Source organism: Passer domesticus (genome assembly GCF_036417665.1).
Source record: "Passer domesticus isolate bPasDom1 chromosome 8 unlocalized genomic scaffold, bPasDom1.hap1 SUPER_8_unloc_1, whole genome shotgun sequence".
NCBI lineage: Eukaryota > Metazoa > Chordata > Aves > Passeriformes > Passeridae > Passer > Passer domesticus.
This window is the reverse complement of record NW_026989900.1, coordinates 1,318,186-1,341,454: the sequence shown is the minus strand read 5'-3', so window position 1 is coordinate 1,341,454 and position 23,269 is coordinate 1,318,186. Positions and strand designations below refer to the sequence as shown.

General features: G+C 52.1%; 3 protein-coding genes and 2 long non-coding RNA genes across 5 annotated transcripts in view; 1 reads left to right on the top strand and 4 right to left on the bottom strand.

Annotated features, from left to right (window-relative positions):
* LOC135291591 (zinc finger protein 239-like) overlaps positions 1–23,269 on the bottom strand; it is a 208,789-nt gene that overhangs the window by 51,991 nt on the left and 133,529 nt on the right. The window lies entirely within an intron of this gene.
* The window catches only part of LOC135291570 (zinc finger and SCAN domain-containing protein 2-like), a gene marked incomplete at its 5' end in the record, with an annotated part of 173,284 nt that overhangs the window by 37,805 nt on the left and 112,210 nt on the right, over positions 1–23,269 (bottom strand). The window lies entirely within an intron of this gene.
* LOC135291572 (serine/threonine-protein kinase pim-1-like) lies at positions 1,683–6,939 on the bottom strand. The gene is made up of 7 exons (XM_064405853.1): positions 6,927–6,939; positions 4,064–4,170; positions 3,880–3,930; positions 3,325–3,616; positions 2,532–2,711; positions 2,145–2,294; positions 1,683–1,954 (listed from the first exon to the last, which is right to left on the bottom strand). The coding sequence occupies exons 1-6, from the start codon at positions 6,937–6,939 to the stop codon at positions 2,188–2,190; spliced, it is 750 nt and encodes a 249-aa protein (XP_064261923.1). The 3' UTR covers positions 1,683–1,954; positions 2,145–2,187.
* Positions 16,060–16,988, top strand: LOC135291608 (uncharacterized). Its single transcript, XR_010354375.1, has 3 exons — positions 16,060–16,197; positions 16,310–16,493; positions 16,811–16,988. It is a non-coding gene; the product is annotated as an uncharacterized LOC135291608 (long non-coding RNA).
* Positions 17,826–21,802, bottom strand: LOC135291622 (uncharacterized). The gene is made up of 3 exons (XR_010354390.1): positions 20,938–21,802; positions 19,953–20,095; positions 17,826–18,174 (listed from the first exon to the last, which is right to left on the bottom strand). It is a non-coding gene; the product is annotated as an uncharacterized LOC135291622 (long non-coding RNA).

Genomic DNA, 23,269 nt, shown 5'->3' with positions numbered 1-23,269 from the left:
CCACAAACAGCCAAGCCAGGGCTGCAGGGCAGCTGCTCCAGCCCGGACTGCACTGCTGTGTGCTGTGCTCTGGGGCTGGGTCTCCCCACACAGGGGACTGGACTGGTGTGCCAGAGGAGACAGAGAAGCTTCAGCTTCAGCCTCACTGAGGTGGGTGCATCAGCTGGGAAGAGTGGGGAGGCTCAAGGGGATTCACAAAGCTCATCCTGCTGCAAGGATGAAGGGAGTGAGAACTCAGCAGTGAGGAGAGCTGAGGGCTGGAGAGTGGCTCTGAATGACACTAAAATGCCACTGGACCTCTGAGACATTGCTGCTCCTCAGCCAGTGACAGCATGAGTCCCTAAACCTGGGGCTCAGCCCTCCTTGTGGTCAGGGGCAACAAGGAAGGCCAGCAAGTGATGGAGACAGCAACGGGCTGGGAATTCACTGGGGGAAAAAAGGGAGCAGTTGAGAAGTAAAAGGCAGCTGGGGGAGTGAACTGTTCAGAGAAGGGCTGAGCTACAGCTTGAGCAAGCTGAAAAATGTCATTTGGAGTCATCCCAGATTGATTTGATTTCAGAAGGTATTGAACAAGTTTAATTTTTGGGAGGTGTCACTCTGCAAACTTGAGCTGTGTTGCCAAAATGCTCAAGCAAGTCTGTGCTGCAGGTGACACCATTTCTTCTTTGGCTGATTCCGGCCCGGTGCTGAGCTCCAGCAGAGCCCTGGCAGAGCCCAGAGCAGCCTCAGCATCCGCAGAGCCCGGCTGCAAGGAGAGAAAGCAGAAACTGCCCGTCAGCTGAAGGCTCCTGTCCCCTTGTCCCAGCTGCCCGTGGTGCCCAGGCCATGCTGGCTGTGCCCAGAGCTGTGCCCAGAGCTGCCCATCAGTGCTGCCTTTGGGAGCAGGGCAGGAGGGCAGGACATGTGCCCAGCCTGCAGCCAGCCATGGCACATCCACCTGCTCAGCAGCTGCCCAGAGCAGGATGCTCCTGTGCTCGCTGCCATCTCCCAAAAGCTCTGATCCCACCCTGCCAAGCAGACGGGGACCCACCTCATGCCATCCATGGCTGGAAGAAAAGCTGGTCCCAAACGATGTCCTCAGCCTGCTCCAAGGGCACGGCCCATCCACGACAGAGCTGCTCCCAAGCACTTCCTGATCCAGACTGGATCCCAGCTCGAACGATTCCTCTAGAAAAACAAACAATAAATTATTGAAAATAGATTACAGAGAAAAAGGGGAAACAAGACAAAAGGTAAAAAAATCGTACCTCTGTGAGGGGATTGAGGAAGGCCCAAGCCCTGCATGCCAGGGAAAAACCCACCCACATGTCAGGGAAGCCCAGGCTTTCTCCCTTCCCCCTGCACAGCCCCCCACAATAAGGATGATCCCAAAGCAAACAAGGGCAGTGGAGCAGCCCAAGCCCTTCCTTGCCTGCACAGCAAAGCACCCCCGGCACAGGTTCTGGAGTCCCACCTCTGCTCCCACCATGAGGGTTTGTTTGTGTTGGGCTGGCTGCCCCAGCCCCATCCCCAGCCTGGGGCACGGTGGGTGCTGGGGGCTGTTAGCAGGGCCAGGAGCCCACTCCCATTTTGTACCCACCCCAGCCCATGCCCCCAGCCCTGCCAAAAGCAGCTGGGCAGCTGACTGAAGGATCAGTTGTATCCACCCCAGCAATGAGTGGGGTGGGAACTTTTGGGTTGAGGCCAGGCTGTGCAATGCCCAAATCTGGGAGCATCCCCCTGCATGTGGACTCATCTGTAAATTTGCTGTGCAGCCAGGCTTTGAAGAAGGTGCCAGAATTGAAGTCCATCAACTTAAGCTTACCAGTGGCCAGGTCCAGGGAGAGGCTGTCATCCTTGATGTGATCCTCGCTGTCTCCTGCAGCAGCAGCCCCACCTGATACAGATTTTCCAGGGGCTCCTTCTCCTTCCCTGGGCTCAGACCAGGCTGTCAGGGTTCTGCCCAGGGCCCCAGCTGTCAGGGAACCAGGACAAGCAAAACCAGCTTGGATGGTGGTCACCAGTGCTGGGCAGAGCAGCTCAGCTCCAGCACAAGGGCTGTGTGCTCCCATCTGATGAGCCCTGGCCAGTGACACAGGCAGGACAAAAAAGTCTGGGGTTCCTTTGCTTCTGATGGCCAAGGCATGAGTGCAGCTGTAACTTACCGGGGCTCTGCAGCACAGTGTGCCTGTGGCTCTCTCCCTTCTTCTAGGGCAGATGAATATCCTGCATCCAAGGATGACAGAACACCTCTTCTAATGAGGGCCTTTCCACGTCCAGCATGGATAAACACTGCCTGATCAGATCTTGGCACTCTGGGCAGAGAAACCAGAAACCGCTGGTCAGTTGGAGAAAGCTCCTGTTGGCTTTGCCCAACCATTCCCTGCCCACTCCATGCTGGATGTGCTCAGAGCTGGGCCTAAACTTTCTTGGTTTTGGGGGAGAGCAGGACATGTGCCACCTCCTCAGCAGCTGCCAGAGTGGGATGCTCCCGAGCCCGCTGCTGTCTCCTAGCACTGGTATTCCCTCCGTGCCCAGAGATGAGGATCCACCTGGAGAGAGCCGTTGTGGCAGCGAGAGCTGATGGTCCCAGCTGATGTTCTGGTCCCTCCTGAAAGGGTGCTTCCCGCAGACCATCTCGTGCAGCAGGATGCCCAGGGACCAGATGGTAGCTGGCTTGCCATAGTACCAGCCAAAATGGGTCCATTCCGGGGGGCTGTATGATGGTGTTCCTATGGAATACAGATGGAGTTCATCAGGGGGATGCTGCTGCTCCCAGAAGCTGGCCCCAGCATCCCTGGGCGTGCAGGGGCTGTCCCAGTGGCACACAGGGTAACCCACTGCCCCTCTTTCCAACAAATGGGGTTGGAAAAGAAGCCATCGGTGTTGGAAGAGGGCAGCAGAAGCCCTGGCAAGGCCCAACCATGACAGAAACACACTTAGTGCTGAGGGAAAACCATGCCTTCATCCTCCCTGTCTGTATTGCCCCAAAAAACAAACCCAGAACAAACCAGGTGAGTGGAGCAGCCCAAGCCCTTCTCACCTGCACACCAAACTGGCTGGGGCACAGGTTCCAGGCCCCTCCATCTCTGCTACCCTCACCCACAGGTGTTTTTGTTGGACTGGCTGCCCCAGCCCCAATCCTGGGCAGAGTGGTGGGCAAAGGCTGCCATCAGGACTGGAAGCTGGCTCCCCACCCAGCCCTGCTCAAACCCAACTCAGCTGAAATCTCAGGGCCATGAAGGGCAGCAAAAGGGAGAATCCCCGCTGCCACACCCAGCTTGGGCCCTGAGATGCTGAGCCATGAGATACCAGAACCGGGAGCACAGCCCTGTGTAGGCTCACCTGCAAAGTGAGTGTAGGCTGCCTCTTGCAGGTAGGTGCCACAGCTGAAATCAATCAATTTGGCCTGCCCGGTGGCCAGGTCAACCAGGATGTTTTCTGGCTTGATATCCCTGTGGAGGACCCCACAGCTGGTGCAGTGCCAGACGGCCTCCAGCACCTGGTGGAACAGCTGCCGCGCCACCCCCTCGGACAGGAACCCCCGTGCCCGAATGAAATGGTGCAGGTCCTGACAGTGCTCCGGCCGCTCCAGCACCATCCAGATGTCGTTGGGGAGCTCAACCCACTCCAGCAGCTGGACCACACCGGAGAAGCCACTGGACACCTTGTCCAGCAGCACGATCTCCAGGGGCGCACTGGTGCCGTCGGGCTGCGGGAGGAGCACGATGCTGTCAGTGGGGCTGATGCCGTGCCGGGGGTCAGGAAGCCCTCAGCCAGCCCGGGATGCTCTGCACCCTGCTCTGGCCCCATGCCCGCTCTCCCTCGAGGCGTCCTGGCGGCTCCCACCCTGCCGGGCCTCGGCTCATCCCTGCCCAGCACAGCACCTCGCTCACTCACCAGCTCACCCCAGTGATGGACGCCGTTCTGTGGCACCCTTTTGATGGCCACCTGCAAGGCAAGTGCAGAACAGGGCTCAGCTCGCTGTCCACCCTGCCCAGTGTCATCCTCTGCCCGCCTCCTCCGCCCTGCTCCTCCTCCTCCACCCCCTCCTCCTCCGCCCGCCGCCGGCCCCGCCGCTCACCGGGGCGCTGTCCGAGAGCCGCGTTGCTGCGAAGACGTTGCCGAATCCACCCCGGCCCAGCAGCGAGCCCAGCCGGTACTGCTCCTTCAGGCGCTGCTGCGCCTTCCCTGCGGGCGGGACGCGGCTGTCAGCGCTCGGCCCAGGGCCAGCAACGGCCCCCGAGCGCCCCTCACCCGCCCCGGCCCGGCCATCCCCCGGCGTTCGCTCTCTGCAACGGGACAGCTGCGGCTCGGGGTCGGGGGCCGCGCTGCCGAGCGGCGGAGCAGGGGCCGGGCAAGCCGCAGCGGAGGCGGCGGGAGCGGCTGCGCCGCGTGTGTCCTCCGCGGGCCCCGGGAGGAGCTGGGGCCGGGGCCGGGGCCGGGCTCGGGCCAGGCGGAGCCAAAAGCCGGCAATACCACCCCAGCCCCAGGCACTGATCCCCGCCCAGCAGCGCCACCGCCAGCACGGCCAGAGCCGGGCTGAGGCCAGGAGGCGGGACGGCCGGGGGCGGGCACGGGGCAGCCCCGCCCGGGGCCGGGGGCGGGCCGGGGGCATGGCCCGGCCCAGCACGGGGAGAGGGAGGCGGGGAGAGGAGAGGAGACCGGGAAAGGGAGAGCGGGAGAGGTGCGGGACAGCGGGAGAGGGAGAGGGAGAGGGAGAGCGAGAGGGAGAGGGAGAGGGAGAGGGAGAGGAGAAGGGAATCTGAAGTTTCTTCTCTCGCTGTCGCTGCTGCTGCTGCTGCTGCTGCCGCCGCTGCTGCCGCTGCTGCCGCCGCTGCTGCAACTGAAGCTCCGGGGCCGTTTGTCCCCGTGTCCGTTTGTCCGTTGCCTGCTCGCCCCCGCCTCGAGCCCCACGTTCCCCGAGGGCAGCCTCTGAGCCTCTGCAAATACGGGAACTTTGCCAAGTTCAGCCAAGAGCCAGAGTCTGGATTCCTGCACAGTGCCTCAGGAATCCCCTCAGTCCCTGCTGTGCATTGTCCCTGCTGAGGGTCAAACACTCTCAGAGCGCATTCCCTGAATGCAGAATTTGTACCTGACACAAACACTGCACTTACCTCTCCAGCATTGCTTTCCAAGAAAAACAGGGGAAGCCAAACTGTGTGTAGGTCATGGTAGCTTAAAATGTCTAAAACGTGCCAACTCATGGATCTTAGAGGTGAGATCTGTTTGGAATTAATGGGATGGAAAGATGGAAAGTGCAAGATGGAAAAGGGGAGCATAAAAATAAATAGAGAAAAATGTCTTGAATTGTTTCAATTTTCATTTAATTTCTTAAAAGCTCTTTCAGTTTTTCCAGAAACTTCTCCTCAGTCCTGTATGCTTTTTCCAAGAACCTTTCCTGAAGAATGAGGTGCAGCTTCTGTCACAAGGTGTGCCACCAACTGCAGCTTCTCTTGGCTTTCTACACTGTGTGTGCAGCACAACTCTTGCAGCAAAGCAGGACAAATATTTGAAGAACTTGACAGCTTGTTCTTCTCTTTTCCTTGTGGGCTGGGCAGTTGTGCTATTGGTAAGGTTTTCATTGTTACTGTTCTACCCTAAGAAAACATGACAGGCTACCAAGAACTCCTAGGGAATGCAAGCCTGACTGAATGCAAAGAAACAATCTGCAGAGCCTGCAGCCAGAAGTGGAGAGCTGTGTGATCATCATTCCAACACCCCCAAGGACATCTTGAAAATGATCTAGAAGATGAAAATGGGCTGACAGAGGGAGTTTGTTTCTGTGCTCACTTCAGATTCTTCTACATCTGAAATCAATTATAAAATCTCCATCTAAATGAAGAGTACAATCAATTCATGAAAAGCACCAGAACAAACTGTACCTCTCAGGAGATGACTGAAATAATCTGTAAAGGAAAAATGCAGGAGAAAAGCATTTCTCAGCACTGCAGTATTTGCCTGCCTGAAACCCTCCTCCATTTCCTCCCCATGCCTGGATCTGTTGGTGTCAATTCTGTATTCAGTGGTGCCTCCAGCCCTGAATCCCTTCGTCTATAGCCTGAGGAACCAAAAGCTCAAGGCTGCAGTGAGGAGACTGATCACTGCACATCTTAGGAAGTATTAAACTGATTGCCAATTTCTGCAAATCACTTGTAATAAAAGTCATCACTTATAGCTCTGTTGGTTTGGTTCTTTGATTTCCCTGTCATTTTCCTTTTTAAATATTCTTCCTAAAGCTAGATGATTGTTTCTGCCATTTCTGACTTTGTTTCTCTCCACCTTCCCTGTGGCCACAGACTGTGACAATGATGGGCTGCAGTCTCAAAGGTTTTAAAGGAACTAAAGGATCTCCCAGCAAAGTTTTCTGCAGAGATCCCTCTATTCTTGCCATCTCTGGAGCTGCAGCAGCAATGTCTGTGTGCAGAGCTGGGGCAGATCAGTGCTGGCACAGCAGCTGTGCCCAGCAGCAGCAGCAGCACTTGGTGTTGCCAGTGCTGCTGCCGTGGCCCTGCCCCGCTGCCCTGGTGGCCCTGGTGTTGCTGCAGGGCCTGAGTGCTCTCGGGGCTGGGCACAGTCCTGGGGGTGGCAGTGCCGGGGCTGCAGCAGGGACAGGCCATGGGCACTGCTGGGGCAGCGCTGACGCCTCAGGCCAGGCCCTGGGGGCTGCAGGCTCCTTGCCCAGGCTCTCTCAAGAACACACCCAGGCCAATGCTCAGCACAGAAAAGCCCCAGGGTGAGCAGCCCCAGGCTGGCCGTGGGCAGGCTGGGGGCAAAGAGCATGGCTGGGGCTCTGCAAGGGCCCTGGGGGAGACGGGAAGGAGCAGCAGAGCAGGGGCTGATCCATCCCCAGTGCGCTGCACAGCCCAGGGCAGCGTCCCAGAGCATCCTCATGGAGCTGCCAACAACATCCCCCCTCTGCAGCCCTGGCCTCTCCCCCAGCTCACACGGGTGCCGCATCCTTACAGGCACAGCCACGGCAGCACTGGCTCAGGAGCCCCTGTTTGCATTGCACAGAGCAGGCAGGAGCACCCCCATGCTGCTGCTGTGGGGACATGAACCTGAGGCAGCACAAATGCCATCAGCCCCTGGGGCCAGCAAGGGCTGGGGGACACCAGGGAAACCACTCAGCTTTGTCCTGGCCTCTGCAGTCAGCCAGAAAGTTTGTTCCCATCAGCTGGGAGATTCCTGTCCCACTGCAGATGCTATTACTCAGAGCCAGGGCTGCCTGACAGCCACCCCCAAACTGCACTCAGCATTTCCTTGGCTTCACCTTTGCTTTTTTTTCCCCCTTGTTTTTGTACCAAATTCTTCCTCTTGCCACGCCCTGTTCCCTCCCCTGCAAACAGCCCATCCCTGTTTGCCCTTTCCTCTCTGGCCCCACTCCCCACTGCAGTTCCTGACTTGGCACCATGGGAACGTCCCTTGGGCAGCAGGATCATCCTCCAAGTGCTGCAGGAATTGTCTGCAGGCTCCTGCAGTGCCTCAAGCTGCTCCCTTGCCAGAGGCACCCCAGGCCCCGGGGGGCACATCTGGGCTGCTGTGTCTGCCTGTGGGGCTCCCTGTTCTGGGCAATGAGGAGGAGCTGCAGAGGCTCTGCAGGACTGACAGGATGGGCTTTGGGCCTAGGAGGAGAAGCTGAGGCGCCTGGGCTGCTGGAGCTTCTGAAGAGGAGGCCCAGGGCTCATCCTGCAACTGCTCCAAGGGTGGTTTCAGAGAATCCCAGAATCAGCAAGGTTGGAAAAGACCTTGGAGATCATCAAGTCCAACCTGTGCCCTGACACCACCTTGTCTCCCCCGGGCCTCCTCTTCTCCAGGATAAACAACTCCAGCTCCCTCAGTCTCTCTTCACAGGACTTTTCCTCAAGACCCTTCACCAGCCTCGTTGCCCTTCTCTGGACACACTCCAGCCCCTCCACGTTCTTGCTAAATTTGGGGTCCCAGAACGGGACACAGCACCCGAGGTGCTGCCCAACCAGTGCCCAGCACAGGGGAAGAATTGCTCTCCTGGTCCTGCTGGTGACACCATTCCTGATCCATAGAAGTGCCAGGGGTTGGATGAGGGAAATGGTCGGGAGGGGGCAGGAGACACAGTCTGATTGACTCTCAGCCATGAAGGGTCTTGATTTTCATACCTATTCAGTCTGCATTAGAAGGTGCTGGGGGTCAATATCAACTGGACATTGCTGATATCAATCTATAAACAGGAAAAAAAATTAAACAGAACAAACTGTTCTCTCTGCATTGTTTTCAAGACAGTATATACACTTTGAATACACTTCAGATATCTGTCTAATTAATTACAGAAAACTTGAAAACTTCTGTTATTCCAAATGGCTTTTCTTCTTTGGACATGTTGAACAAATGTTTATGAGCTTTTCTCACTGAATTCCTGAACTGAAGAGCTCAAGAAAGAAGAGGCCTTGGGAGTAGGAAAAATCATCAGCAACCTCCAAGTGGCTGAGGATCCATCCCCATCAGAGCAGCAATGAACAGAAATGGGCACAGCTTTGTGGCTGCCCCAGCTTTGGGATGGGCCCTGGGCCTGGAGCAGGAGCAGCTCTTGAGGGCCCCAAGGCCGGGGCTCTTGTGCTGCCCTGGGCACATGGCATGGCAGCAGGGGCTGCAGAGCTCTCAGCACCTGAGCCAGAGGGGAGCAGGGCAGGCAGGGAGCCTCCTTTGGCCTTGGCCCAGCACCTTCCCCCATGGCTGGGGCTGAGTCCTGTGTGAGCTGCAGCTGCTGCTGTGCCCTTGGCAGGGGCTGAGGCCATGGGGCCAGTGGCCAGAGCAGCCTGGCCTGAGCAGAGCTGTGGGGCCAGAGCCAGCTGGGCTGGGCTGGGGAGAGGCCCTTGGTGCTGCCCAGAGCTCAGGGCAGCTGGCAGAGCTTGCAGGGAGCTGGGCTGGGCTCAGAGAGCCTGCCCCAGAAACCATCAGTGTCCATCTCAGCCTGGCTGGGCGTGCAGGGGCAGGACTCAGCCCAGGCCTTGTGGGGCAGGGCCAGCGCCTGTGCAAGGCATTGAAAACAGGCACGTGCCCCAGAGAGGAGGCTGCTCTGTGCCCTTGGGGACATGGACAGAGCAGGGAGGGGGCCCAGGACATTTGTCACCACCAGCCTCTGTCCCCAGCCCTTGGCAGCCCTGGCTGCTGAGCCCAGCTTTGCCCTGGGCTGAGTTTGGCTGTGGCCCAGCTCCATCCTCCTGCGGAGCTCAGGGCCTGTTCCCGGCCATGGCCAGCCCTGGCCGGCCTCTCTGCTGGCCCAGAGGCCGGCAGAGCCCGGGGCAGGGCTGTCTGTGCAGGCCCACAGGTGCCAGGGGCTGTGCAGGAGCTGGCAGAGGCTGCCCAGCAGGGAGGCCATGGGGCACAGAGCCCCAAGGCTGCCGTGGGCACCACGGCACAGGGGCCGTTCCCAGCCGCAATGCTCCTGGCCTGGGCTGGGCCTGCACAGGGGCTGGGCCACCATGGCTGGGCCAGCACAGGGCCACCAAGGGGCCACGCAGCCGCTGCCGGGGCTGACAGCAAGGCCAGGCACACACAAGCAATTGCTGAGCATGGCCTGCGCTGGCCAGGGCTGACTGTGCCAAAGGCAGAGCTCAGCTGCCCTTGGGGGCTGCAGGAACAGTCAGGAGCCCAAAGAGCCTCCATGGCTGTGCTGGAGACCAAGGCTGCAGGAGGGAAATGCAGGGCTGCTGTGGGATGGGGAGGCCATTGAATTCCAGCACACACCTCAGCTCTCTGATGATCCTGGCACCATGCTGGGCCCTGTTTCAGACTGGGGCAGAGCAGATGTTGATGGGACAGGAACCCTGCGGGGCTCTAAGGGACCTGCAGCTTGCAAGGTGCTCTGCTCTCCCTCAGGTGCTCTCAGAGAGATCCAATCCCAGCTGGGCACCTCAGGGCACAAGTGGCACTGCCTGTTCATGGGCACACAGCTGTTGTCTGCCTGGAAAGGGGCACAGGTTTTAACACTTGTTATTTTCATAATAAACAAGTGAATCTTTATTATCTGGGTCACTTATGTGCTTTGAAGAAATGGCAAAGTATTCCCACCAGGAGCAGGAATTTCCTGGATCTACTGGATTCTTCAACTTATGGCAGGAGAAGAAATTCTGATCTTCCCCTCTATATGAGCCACCAATATTCAGTCCAATATTTCATGACCCCGTCCTTCAGGTGTTTCCAGCTCTCCTGTTCAAATGGCCGTGTCTAAGGACATCTCTTCATTAGGGCAGCTGGATCTATGTTCTTCCCCTTGCTCCCAGATTATTTCCTGCAGCTGTTCTCAGGTCATTCCAATGTGCATCCCAGGCTTCATGCTTTGAGCTTCAGGGACTTGCCCAATTTCTCTGAAGTTTAAATACCTCTCTAGTCAGCATCTTAGTTGTAGTTTTATCTTTCCTATCACCTCTTCTTAAGTCTCTGTCTAAAATCCTTCCTGTATGGCAATCCCTTGTGGATGGTGGACATGTCAGATGTTGCTGGGATGTCTCAATGAGCTGAGGGAAGGGGTTTGATATTTCTTAAATTTTATCATGTTCACATTTTTTATATTGGCCATGAAGAGAAACCCTTCTGTGCCTCTGAGTCTCACTAGTTCCTGGTCTCTCAAAGGGCACAAACTTGATGAGTTGTGGTTCCCACTCCAGTGGCTGCACTTGGATCTCCCTCCATAGCCAAAGCAGATCTCCTTTGTCCCAGAATGTCCCTGGCAAAGGAGGGATGAAGGAAACAAGACAGGCTGTGGGGATCAGGGCCAGGGCAGAGCCAGGGAGAAGAATGACTTTTGCATTTGATGGAGCTGTGCCTTCCCTTCCCTTCAATCAATGAACATCCCTCTGTGTCTCAGGCAGCTCCTTCTCCAAGGAAAGCAGGTGGGACTTGGAGCCAAGGAGCTGAAAGCTGCAGGTGCAGCCTGGGCTGGAGGGAGCTGAGATTTTCACAAGGCTGCTCTGAGTGCCAGGGCTTGGATGGGGGAAATGGTGGGGTGGGGGTAGGGACAGAGTCTGATTGATTGTCAGCCATGAAGGGTGTTGGCTATATCTATTCATATCTATTCAAACTGCATGAGGAGGTACTTGGATTCAGTGCCAATTGGAGATTGCACATATCAATTTATGATCAGGAAAAAGAAAATAGGACCTAAAAAATGTTTTCTCACTCTCTTTGTAAATATTCATTCAATTATACATTCACTTTGAATACACTTATGAAATGTGTTGAATTAACCACACAAGATTTGAAAGCTAAAATCAAATTATTCCCAAAGGCTTGGCTTGTTAAGGTGTTCTGAATGTTAATGAGCCCTGGAACACTGAATTCCTGCACTGAAGAGCTGAAGGCTGAACAAGCCTCTGGAGCAGTGAAATCCAGCAGCAGCCTCCAAGTTGCTGAGGATGTCAGCAGCCCCCACTGAGGCCACCCCTGCCCAGAGACCGTGGGGGAATGGGCAGACAAGGAGAGCGTCCCTGGGGCTGGGCCAGCACAACTCAGAGGCATCAGCAGCTCCAGCTGGGCAATGGAGTGTGGAATGTGGCTGGGAAAGCCCTGCCTGGGCTGTGCCAAGCAGGACAGACAAGCCCTGACTCCCATCCACTAAAAAACTCTCTCAAGGAGACTTTTAATAGGAATTACAATTGTTTGTGTCCTTTGAGTTGGAGGCACTGGAGAAATACCAGTACAAGAGATTCTCGGGAGCTCAAATTAATAAAATAGCCTTTACTGGGAACTTTATAAAATCAGAGAAACTATGGCCAAAGGTTTAATATGACATTCAATCAACAAAAAAAACACTTCTCAAAGCATTAACTTTTCCCATTCAATTATACAAACTCTAAGACTGTTCAATTTAACGTTGCTCAAAATTTGAAAGAGGAGGGAATTCAAAGAAGACACAGAGTGAGAAAGATGAAAAAGATACAGAGAGGCACAAACACAGAGCTATCAACTCCTGAATTCCAGCAGCGTTCAGATGGAAATGCCAAGAGGAGGTAGGGTCAGGATGTGTGCTCACCTTGTGGTCAGCCTTCAATACCCCTTGATCTTCCTGGGCCCTTCCCCCAGGTGGTACTTGGGCTCATTTGGTCACTCAGGAGCTGGGCTGGGGCTCCAGAAGTGGCTGTGGAGCATTGCCTGTGCTGTGCCAGGGACTGGCAGACACTGCTGGGCTGGGATAGAGGCTCTGGGGGGATTGGGGTTGCAGGGCAGGGCAGTGCTGGGGTTCCAGGGCAGGGCAAGGCTGGACCTGCCCCTTCCTCCCCCACACACAAGCTGTTTCCAGCCAACAATCTCCTCCAGTCTGTCACAGTAGGGAATGTTGGAGGTGAAACATCAATTTTGGCAATGATCACCTGGCTGAGAAGGACAATTCTTTTCCACAGAATTGAAAGCCACAGTTCTTGTTTCATTTCTGGTTTGGTTGCCTGGGTTTGGTTTGATTTTGTTGTTGCTTTTTTTCCTTGCTGTGCCTGCAGTGTCCAGTCAGGAGCAGAGTGACTCTTGCCAAGGAACTTTGCGGTGCAGTTGCTTAATATTAAATCTGGTTTTTGCTGATCCCTTGCTGGGGATTTTTCAGCGCTCTCAAGCCCTCGTTCATAGCAGCGTGAAGGAGCCCTGGCCCAGGCTCTGGCCCTGGGGGACACGGGGATGCTGCTGGGGGGTCCCTGTCCCCCTGTCCCACCCCCCAGGGCCTCGGCCCCCTGTCCCTGTGTCAGGCTCTGGGGTCGATCTCGTGGAACATCCTCTGGGGCAGGCTGTGGTCCCCGGGGGACGGGAGTCTCTTGAGAGTCTCTTGTATCATGTGGTGGAAATCCAGAAAAATAATGGTCAGGAAAAGCCTGGTTTATTGGGAACATTCCTGCATAGCAGACAAGATATAGCCTTGTGCAAATGATTCCATGCAGCATTCACATGTCTAATATATTCTTTTCATCTTCCTGGGGAAGCAGAGTTGCTTTATTTACTCCAAGCAATATTTTCTCCCTCCTCCCTGGCAAAGAACAAGCTCCCATCCTGGCAGTGCTCAGGGGTTTACTTAAGGCTTATCACACCCATGCTCAAGAGAGTGGAGCAGGTTAATTTATCACTTGTTCCAATGACTGACTTGCCCAGCTGCCAGGTTCAAGAGCCCCAGAGTGCCTCAGGTTGTACAGGATCTCAGAAGGAAAAGCTCCATTGAATTCAGCTGCTGCCACACTGGCCCTCTTTGCCTGTCAAACACATTCAGCTGCTCTTGCTCTGCCCTGTCAAAATCCCCCATAAAATACAAGTGAAAATCCTTCCCCACCTGTGAGAAAACACAGTTGGGTTCTGCTCAGGGCATTTCAAATTACGTGGGGTAGTTGTGACCTCCCCTTGCAAAGGCAGCATTTCAGGAAAACCAAAAGTTTCTTTTCAGGGACTCACCAGACTCAGGACACCTTCCGCTAGATCAGGTTGCTCCAAGCCCCATCCAACCTGGCCTTGAACACTTCCAAGGGTGACACAGCCACAGCTTCTCTGGAACCTGTTTTGCTCCTCCCAGGTCTAAAATCGCACCCAACTTAGCAGCCTCAGAGATAGATTTCTATTCAATAGCTGCATTTTTCTAGGAAAGAAACATGGCAAACCTTGTTTGCATCTGACTTGGCAAAATCAACACAAGCTCTGAAGAAAGGGCTGTGGCCCACTTTTCTTCCTTTTCCCCATTTGGTGGAATATTTTCATTCTGTTGTTGTTTGGAGCAGTATTTTAATCGATCTGGCTGAGGCTGCTGAAAATAGTACAGCAAGTTACCTGTGTGAGAGGTGTAAAACTGAGCTCTTGCACATCCAGTGTTTCTGTTGTTGGAAGTCTTCAATCCCACCTCTCACTGGGATGAAATAGGTGCTACTCATCCAATTTCTAAAGTCTCACGCATCGACCTGACACTATTTGAAGACTTAAAAATAAGCGCAAATTTAAACAAACCTCTGATCCCTTCCATTTCCTCTGTTCCACAGTTGATGACAGAAGACAGGAGAGAAAGATTGTTTTGGGAACAATGTTTTCAGGACTCTAAAAAGAATATCAAACCTGCTCTGCCACACTCTCAGCTGTTACAGCCCCAAAAAGCACCGGTTGTCTTTGCTCACAGAGTCACAATTGTGATGGGATTTCTACCACACCACAGGACAGCCAATTTTTGTTTTGTTTTTTTTTTTCCTGGGAATAACTAGAGCACTTCTGGGTAGCAAGGCAAACATGTGCCTCTTCTAATGGCCCTTGAAAGTGGATGTGTGAAATGAGGCAGACAAAGCCAAAGGCCAGCTGAACCTGGGATCTCTGAATGGGTCTTGACATTCTTCCCAGGAAGATGAGTGGCAATCACTGTTCTGCCAGGGAAAGGGCATCTGCTGGGAATGTGGTGTAGAAAATATGCTTTCTGCTCCTCTCAGAGCCAAAATTCCTACCCATTCTCCTTATCCTTCTTAGATAAGGACCATGTTCAGCTGAGTGACAGTGAAGCAAAATGGCAAGCCAGGAATACATTGCCCTGCACACAACATCCTCCATTCCCATGGATGGTTTCTCACTGGCACACAGGAGGAAGGAAGGAACCCAAATGCATCATTGTATATCAAGTCATACATGTTGAGGGATGAACAGATCTCACAGGGATATGGAAACCTCTCCTGAAAAGCAGTTCAGAGAAATCCTGAGCTGTTTTGTGCTGCTAGGCATGAAGATGCTCAGGGTCTTCCACAGGTGCTCAGCAGGCAGCAGGTTTGTGCCTGGATGTCACTCTGGAAATGCCAGTGGCTCAGCTGAGAGCTCTGGCAGTGACTGACACCGCACTGAGAGGGGCCACAGTCCTGCAAGGGGCTTTCATCAGGAGCAAACAGCAGCCTGGAGGGTGGGCAATGCTGGATCTGTACCACTGCGTGCTCATCCTTCACCTGAATGTGGAGCTGCCCCCAAAGTTGCCATGCATCACTTTTTCTTTTTCTCCTCTTGGGTATATTTTGGAGCAGCTGTTCTATGTGGCTTTTGATGATGATCCTGTGGGAAGCAGCCATTTGCCTGCTGTGCTATCCTCACAACTAGTACTAACTCTTCATTTCCCTTGGTTTTATTTGGGGTTCTTTTATCTATTTGTTTGATTGGTTTGCTGCATGGGTTTGTTTGTTTGTTTGGGTTTATGTCTGATTTGGCTTGAGTTTTTTGTTTGCTTTTTCATAAATGACTGGTGAAGTTGGCAAAGCCAAACTCAAGATAATGTAAACCAGGATCAGCTTTTCAGAAATTCCTTTTGGCTGGGTTTAGCTGCATCCCCTAGGCTCAGGATCACCAGTATATTTTCAGGTTTTGCTCTGCATATCAGCCTCCCCAGACTCCGCTTGGTGTTTCACAAATGGAGAAGACAATGGACATTGTGCCAAGCTTCCTTTCAAACAGAAAAATCTGGGTCAGCATGACAGAAAAGAAGAAAAAATAAATCACCAGTTAGAACAGAACCAGTGTCCCACCATCTTCCTCTCCACTGTTATTAATTGTGTACATTTAGAGGCAAACCTGGGTCTAAAGATTGCATCTCTCAGTTCCTGATGCTATTTGCTACCCTGCAGCCGTGACTCACCCTGATGTGACTGACTGCTGTGCAAGTGGGGCTGGGGATGCTCAGCCTGGAGAGAGGAGACACTGGGAGGCCTCCCTGTGGCTGTGCAGGACTGGAAGGGTCCCGCAGGAAAGAAGGGGACAGAGTGTTCAACAGGGCCTGTGCTGACAGGACAAGGGGGGATGGCTTTCAACTGCAGCAGGTTGATTGAAGCTGCATCGAAGGAAGCTCCTCTTTTCCACTGGGGGTGGTGGGGCACTGGCCCAGGCTGTGCACAGAGGCTGTGCATGCCCCATCCTTGGCAACAGGGCCCTGAGCAGCACGCTCTGGGGGAAGACTGCTCAGCTGGGAACAAGATGTTGTTCTTCAGGCTCCCTTGCAAGCCCAACCGTTCAGGGACTCCATCATTCCCTGGTCTCCACTGTCCACTTCAGATGGAGCCTGGGAACTGTGATGTCACAGCCCACGCTCCAGCTGGAACGTCCAGCGCCCAGCAAAGGGCACAACACAAGCCTTGGCCGCTGTGTTTGCATGCTCTTCACCCTGCTCCTGCCCACTCTGCTTGTCACCTTTCCTCAGTCCTGAAAGATCCTTAGTGCCTGGATTTTGTCATCCAGCCCTGCAGGTTGCTCCCATTTGTCCTGAGGAAGGTATGGTGCCATTCCATGGAGGTGGACACCCCCCACCTGCCCGGGTGGGCTGGAGCTCTGTGGGGATGGAGTGGGACAGGGAGCCCACTCTGAGGTTTTGCTGCCTCTGCAGGCTGTCCCAGATGGAGAAGAGGAGATGGAGGTGGATATAGAGATTGATAGAGAGGAGGACATGGAGACGGAGGGAGAAGACACTGGGGAGGAGGAGATGCAGGTGGAGGTGGAGGTGACGGTGGAAGAAGAGATGGATGTGGATATGGAAGAGTCCATTGAGGACATGGATATTGATTAAAAAGGTGAGGAAGAGGCCATGATCTTGGCATGAAGAGCAATGCCAGCAGCAGGACAGGCAGAGTGGATCTCCTGCTGCCAGGCTGGGGCTGGGCTGGGTGCTCCCTGCTCAGGGACATTGCACCCAGGGCACTGGATTCTGGTGGCCATCCACAGCCTGTCCTGTGCCTGCTTTGCTCCACACAAGCTCCATGCCAGACCCAGCCAGGCTCAGTTCTAGTACCAGAGTCCTGCTGCTGGGCCAGTGTCTGCCAGCCTGGGGGCACATGCAAGAGCCCTCTGTGCCTGACTGGAATGACCGTGGCATTTGCTTTTCTTCCAGGTGCAAAGGACATCATGGACAGAGATGCCACCTTTTTGTACATATGTTTTACACTTTGGTGTTGTCATTAGGATATAGGTTTTAGGGCTTTTTGTCTTCTGTAAATATGTTTCATATATTTTTTGTTAGATAAGTTTTTCTGTATATATGTTCTATCGATTGTTGTTGTTACAAATATTCTTACAATGTAAATATGTTCTCTATTTTTGCTGCTGTTCTTCTGTAATAAACAAATTTTATTTTTCACACCCCAGTTCTCTTTGCATTTACTTCAGGCACAGGCAGCATTTTGCCAAGTTGTGCTTTCCACTTGCTCCATGTTCCCAGGGCAGGAGGTCCCTGGCACAGCCACCCCAGGAGTGGGGGTCCCTGTGCACAGAGGGGTCCCACTGACAGAGGTGACCCTCTGCTTGCAGTTTCTCTGGACACACTTGGGAGCTGTAGGGGCAAAGCCCAGCGTGCCCTGGCCCATGGATCCCATGTTGGAGCAGGGCTGAGCCTGTGTGCTCCTGCAGAGCCTCAGCCATGGCTCTTCCCTGGGCAGCCCCAGGGCTAAGGAAGGTGCACTGGGCTGTGGGCAAGCCCTGCTCCTGGGCACCCTGAGGGGCTGGAGCCAGCCTGGAGGGAGCCTCAGCCCTACATGGACCAAGATTTCCTTTGGAAACCCCCTCTCTCCCCAGACTCTGCTGAGCACAACAAGAATTGATCCTCCTAGCTCAAGGTGTGAAGTTAATTGGCACAAATTTGTCCCTTGCACTTTCTAGCACAGCAAATGTCAGTGCTTGTAATCCCTGTTCTGCACACTCTGCTCAGGCAGCAAAACATCTGAACCTGAGGGATCATCTGGAATTAGCACCAACCTGCAGAGAGCTCCAGGGGGAGAACCTACCCGCAAGCATCCAGAGAAATACTTGACACTGACAGTCTGGGGCAGAGCTGAAACAAAAGTATTTTAATGCCAAGAGAGAGGATTATTTTATTGCTGAATTCATTCTCCAAGAACAAGAATGGAAGCTTTTGGTCTCCTCACCTGCCATAGATGTGTATTGCCAAGGTTTGCCTCTGGGTTATGACTGATTTTGATGAATCTGTTCAGAACTCTGATGCTGTTCCTGGCTAAGGTGCAGAGATGATATTTCAGAGCCAGATGAACTCAGCACATCTCGTGCAATGCAGAATGTCCCGAGCCAGACATTCAGGCCATGCAAACTGATACTTTTTCATCTCTGTGCAAAGATCAGTAGTAGGACATCCCTGATGTACCACACACTTCTCAGATGCTCCTCTGACCAGCTTCCCCATGGCATTGCTCCTGGCACAACGCTAAAGCCAGGCAGGTCACACATATTCTCTTCCTCTGACTCCTGCTGGGATGACAACATCAAAGAACAGAAAAGAGATATAATGATCAGGGATTTTCATTGTGTGAGCTCTGCATTCCCCAGGCTCTTGCAAAGGGGAATGTTCATCGGGCAAAGGACACGAGAAGGAGCCTCAAATTGTCCAAAATCTCAGTAAAAATATTATTTCCTATGGAACCCTTCACCAAAGCTGGTCACACTTCAGGCCTTTTATGCACCCATTTCCTAATGTGCATCTCCCCGTGGGGTGTTCCCACTGCTCCAGGGACCCAGCACAAACCTTATAGCCCCACACCAACACATCCCCAGGAGCTGCAGCCTTCCCTCCAAACCTGGGCACCTGCAGCAGCCACCTCTGTGCTGAGCTGAGCCGGTTTCTCCCAAAACCAGGTTCTCCATTTATCCTTGAAAAGATTGACAATAGCATTCTTGTCTTCTCCAAAAGGGCCATCGTTTCACAACTGTCATCTCCACACTGAGACTTTATTCCCTTCAAGTGTTCAAGTACACAGGCAGCACCAAGGAAGGCGCTGAAGTGAGTCAAGGTGAACCCCAAAGAGCTCTCAGCTGCCTGTGAAAGCTCAGACAAGCACTAGAGAAAGAATTCATGCTCCCATAACTGGCACCTAACAGCCACAGGGCAAGTGAGAAGTTGGTATTAGAGAATGAAGAAAAAGCACTGAGTAATAAAAGGTGAGAAAAATCCATCACTCCAACAGGTAAATGAAGGTAAACCACATGAAGAAACAGAAGAAGATGGAGGAGAAAAAACCCACCATTAATAGTGTCCATGACACCCAGAGCCAAAAGAAGCGCAGGGCATCAGGAAAGAGGTAAGCACGTGCTCCAAACCACAGCAGAAATGAAGTGAGAGCTCTGGAGGGAACAAAAGAAAGAGGCAGCCTGAAGAAAGGAAATAATGCCTCCCTACAAGGTGTTTTGGTTTTTTCAAGTGAGTGTCTCTTGTATCATGTGGTGGAAACCCAGAAAAATAAAGGTCGGGAGAATCATGGTTGATTTGGAACATTCCTGCATAGGAGCCGAGATATAGCCTTGTGCAAATTATTCCATGCAGCATTCACATGTTTAATTGCTTCTTTTCATCTTCCTGGGGAAGCAGAGTTGCTTTATTTACTCCAAGCAAGATTTTCTCCCTCCACCCTGGCAAAGAACAAGCTCCCATCCTGGCAAGTGCTCCTGGCTTTACTTAAGGCTCATCACACCCATGCTCAAGAGAGTGGAGCAGGTTAATTTATCAATTGTTCCAATGATTAACTTGCCCAGCTGCCAGGTTCAAGAGCCCCAGAGTGCCTCAGGTTGTACAGGATCACAGAAGGAAAAGCTCCATTGAATTAAGCTGCTGCCACACTGGCCCTCTTTGCCTGTCAAACACATTCAGCTGCTCTTGCTCTGCCCTGTCAAAATCCCCCATAAAATACAAGTGACAATCCCTCATCACCTGTGAGAAAGCACAGCTGGGTTCTGCTCAGGGCATTTCAAACTATGTGGGGTAGTTGTGAGCTCCCCTTGCAAAGGCAGCATGTCAGGAAAACCAAAAGTTTCTTTTCAGGGACTCACCAGACTCAGGACACCTTCCACTAGATCAGGTTGCTCCAAGCCCCATCCAACCTGGCCTTGAACACTTCCAAGGGTGACACAAGCACAGCTTCTCTGGAACCTGTTTTGCTCCTCCCAGGTCTAAAATCATACCCAACTTAGCAGCCTCAGGAATAGATTTCTATTCAATAGCTGCATTTTTCTAGGAAAGAAATATGGCAAACCTTGTTTGCATCTGACTTGGCAAAATCAACACAAGCTCTTCAGAAAGGGCTGCTGGCCACTTGTCTTCTTTTTCCCCATTCGGTGGAATATTTTCATTCTGTTGTTGTTTGGAGCAGTATTTTAATCGATCTGGCTGAGGCTGCTGAAAATAGTATAGCAAGTTACTTGTGTGAGGGGTGGAAAACTGAGCTCTTGCACATCCAGTGTTTCTGTTGTTGGAAGTCTTCAATCCCACCTCTCTGGTGGCATGAAATAGGTGCTACTAATCAAATTTCTAAAGTATCATGCATCGAGCTGACACTATTTGAAGACTTAAAAAGAAAGCACCAATTTAAACAAACCCCTGCCCCTTTCCATTTTCTCTGTCCCACAGTTGATGACAGAAGATAGGAGAGAAAGACTGTTTTGGGAACAATTATTTCAGAACTCTAAAAATAATATCAAACCTGCTCTGCCACACTCTCCGTTGTTACAGCCCCAAAAAGCACCGGTTGTCTTTGCTCACAGAGTCACAATTGTGGTGGGATTTCTACCACACCACAGGACAGCCAATTTTTGGTTTGTTTTCCTGGGAATAACTAGAGCACTTCTGGGTAGCAAGGCAAACATGTGCCTCTTGTAGTGGCCCTTGAAACTGGACAAGTGAAATGAGGCAGACAAAGCCAAACGCCAGCTGAACCCGTGATCTCTGAATGGATCTTCACATTGTTATATTTGCCCAATTATCCCATCAAAAAAACAAAGCAAAATTATATGTAAGGGCAATTTTAATTAAATAGCTTAAAATATATAAATTTGAATACACTTGAAATATTGACAGTGTAATTTGGTTAAAATAAGGGACAGTTTGGTTTTAATAATAACGCATAAGCAAAAATAACCGTGCGAGATAGTGCGGGGTACGGAGTTCAGGGCTTGACCCCCGTCACCTCTCATACAAGCTTGCCAAGCCAAAATTCCCTCTTTTATATTGTATGTCATTACCATCTCCTCCCATTTTCGGTTTGTCACACTTGTATCTCCACTCCCATCATCACCTTTACCAGGCATGCGCCACCATTTTTTAGGTGGTCGCACCACTCATTGGAGGTCATCCCTGATGAAGGCCTCTCCTCTTCCTCGATGTATTTTGATTCACCTTTTGGAATACACATGCGCAGGAAGATAGTATAATGTAAGCCAAAGCTAATATAATATAAGCCAATATTATGTTCCAGCATCAAAGGAATAAATCTCATATAATTAGCATTTTCATGATGTCCCACCAAATTTTCCTATCTTCCAACTAAATTTAGTAATAGTTATCTCTTGCTTCCTGTTCTGAACATCTGCAGGAGAAGGGCTGGGGGGAACCCCTCCTCTCCCCTTATTTCTTGGCATTATGCCTTTAACTGTTCTATTATTTCAAAATATTAATTAGTGTATCAATATTGATTACTGTTTCAATTGTATCAACATGAATCACACCTATTTATTACACTTTGTCTCCTGTAATAATGATTAGGTGCATTACCTTGCTTCTTTTTGCTTGTTGCTAAAGCCAAGCAGGTAGTGTTATTGAATGTATAATTTAACTTTGCATTGCATTAACACTCACAGTAAAATAAGACCATTCTTCCCATTGGTTTCTGTGTTCTTTAAATCACCCCACTCAGCTGGCAGAACAGGTATCAGAACCTGATGAAAGCCAGGCTCTGCTGTGATCTAGCTGGGCCCCATGGAATGCAGAGGGCCCCTGTCAGTCCATGGAACCCATGGAAGCAAGGCTCAGATGTGAAAAAGGCGTGCACCATGGAACCCAAGAGCCCCTCATGGAACCAGGGCTGCAGTGTGTCACCGAGGGAGGGACCTCATGGCAGCAGGAGAGCATTGTGAGGCTAAGGAACAACATGGCACCAAGGTTCCACTGCGACTTGACAGAACCCCATGGACGTGAATGGCCCCAAACCAGGCCAAGAGACACTTCCCAGACAAAGTCCAAGGAGGGGATTTGCTTTATTCAGCACACTGGGTCTGCAGGGATATCTCCTCCTGACAGCGCACACAGGCACACAGCAGATTACAATATATGGTTATACTCTATGCATATTCATGTTTCTCCTCAGAAAAGGTGAGGTTATGCAAACGATTTCTCAGTACTCATTACAATCATTAGCATACACGAGGCACAGGCGCAGTGCACACTGGTGGTGGCACTGAGGAAGGCTCCATGACTTCCTCAGGGGTCTCCTGATGAAGGATGGACATCTTCATCACCGTGCCCTTTTCACCTTTCTCCTTTAGGCATGCGCAGTCTCTTGTTGGCTGTTTCAGCAATTTCCCCACTGGTTTTAGCAAGCTCTGCCCTTCATTTCTGCCAGTTTTGTTCCCTATTTCTTGCCAAGTTTCATCCTGTGTCTTTAGCTTGTGGCTGAATTTTTGCAAGCTTCCTTGTTGGGTGCAATGTCTCTTATTCTTGCTCACGTATTCCTAGGCACAGTGCTTTTAACCCTTTCACAGCCACGGACTGGAGAGCCACTCCTGGACACTGGGAATTCCTGCAGGTGCCTCCACCTTTGCAGCCAGTGAGGCTCCAACCTCGCTGTGAGAGGCCACAGGTTTTACAGTGTTAAACAAACAAGCTGACATCACTGCTAGTGTGGGAATAACTGGTTTAATTCTCCTGTTTGGCTTCTTCCAAAGCCTGGCCAGGGCTCAAGGAGGAACCAAGGGAGGTGACTTTGATCCCACAGCCCCAAACAAAGCCAGATGGGGCCTTGCTGGTTTCCAAACACAGAAAGGTAAATCCATATTTCAGCAGTGAACACATACAGAGATCATATTGCTAATAATGATTCATTAATGAGCAGATACAAAGATAACATCTGGTTGGAAGGTTTATCTAGAGCTCAGCTTTGGCTCAGGGCCTGCTGTTCAGGCCACAGTCAGGGCCTGATGAGGCCTCAGGGCTTCAATCAGTGCTTCGACCTACAGATGAACTGCAACCTTCAAAACAATTTTTTCAATAATAGAACCTTAGATTTAGGTATTAGGCATAAAGGCATCAGCTCTTGTTCTTCAACTAAGTGCTGTTCAAGTTCATTACTCAGAGCTATAATTTGCATTCCTTTAAAAGAGCCCTAATTAGCTGCTCTTCACTGTTCTTTATCAAATGCCCCTTTTTTCTTGAGACTGTGTCTGTTTTTAGACAAATCTCAGTACTCCATTTCCAGCACAAGGTGTCACAACTACTCTAACATGGAACCATAACACACCAAGTGCTCACACTGCAATGATCACAGTGACTGCCACAAATGCATTTCACAGCAGCTTCCAA

Bases quoted from the DNA above. Each gene is read 5' to 3' on its own strand.
- LOC135291572 (XM_064405853.1), bottom strand. The intron at 3,617-3,879 runs GTGAGTGAGCGA...GGTGTGGTCCAG, and splicing joins TCCATCACTGGGGTGAGCTG to CTGCTGGAGTGGGTTGAGCT. The intron at 2,295-2,531 runs GTGGATCCTCAT...TTCTCTGCCCAG, and splicing joins GCCACAACGGCTCTCTCCAG to AGTGCCAAGATCTGATCAGG.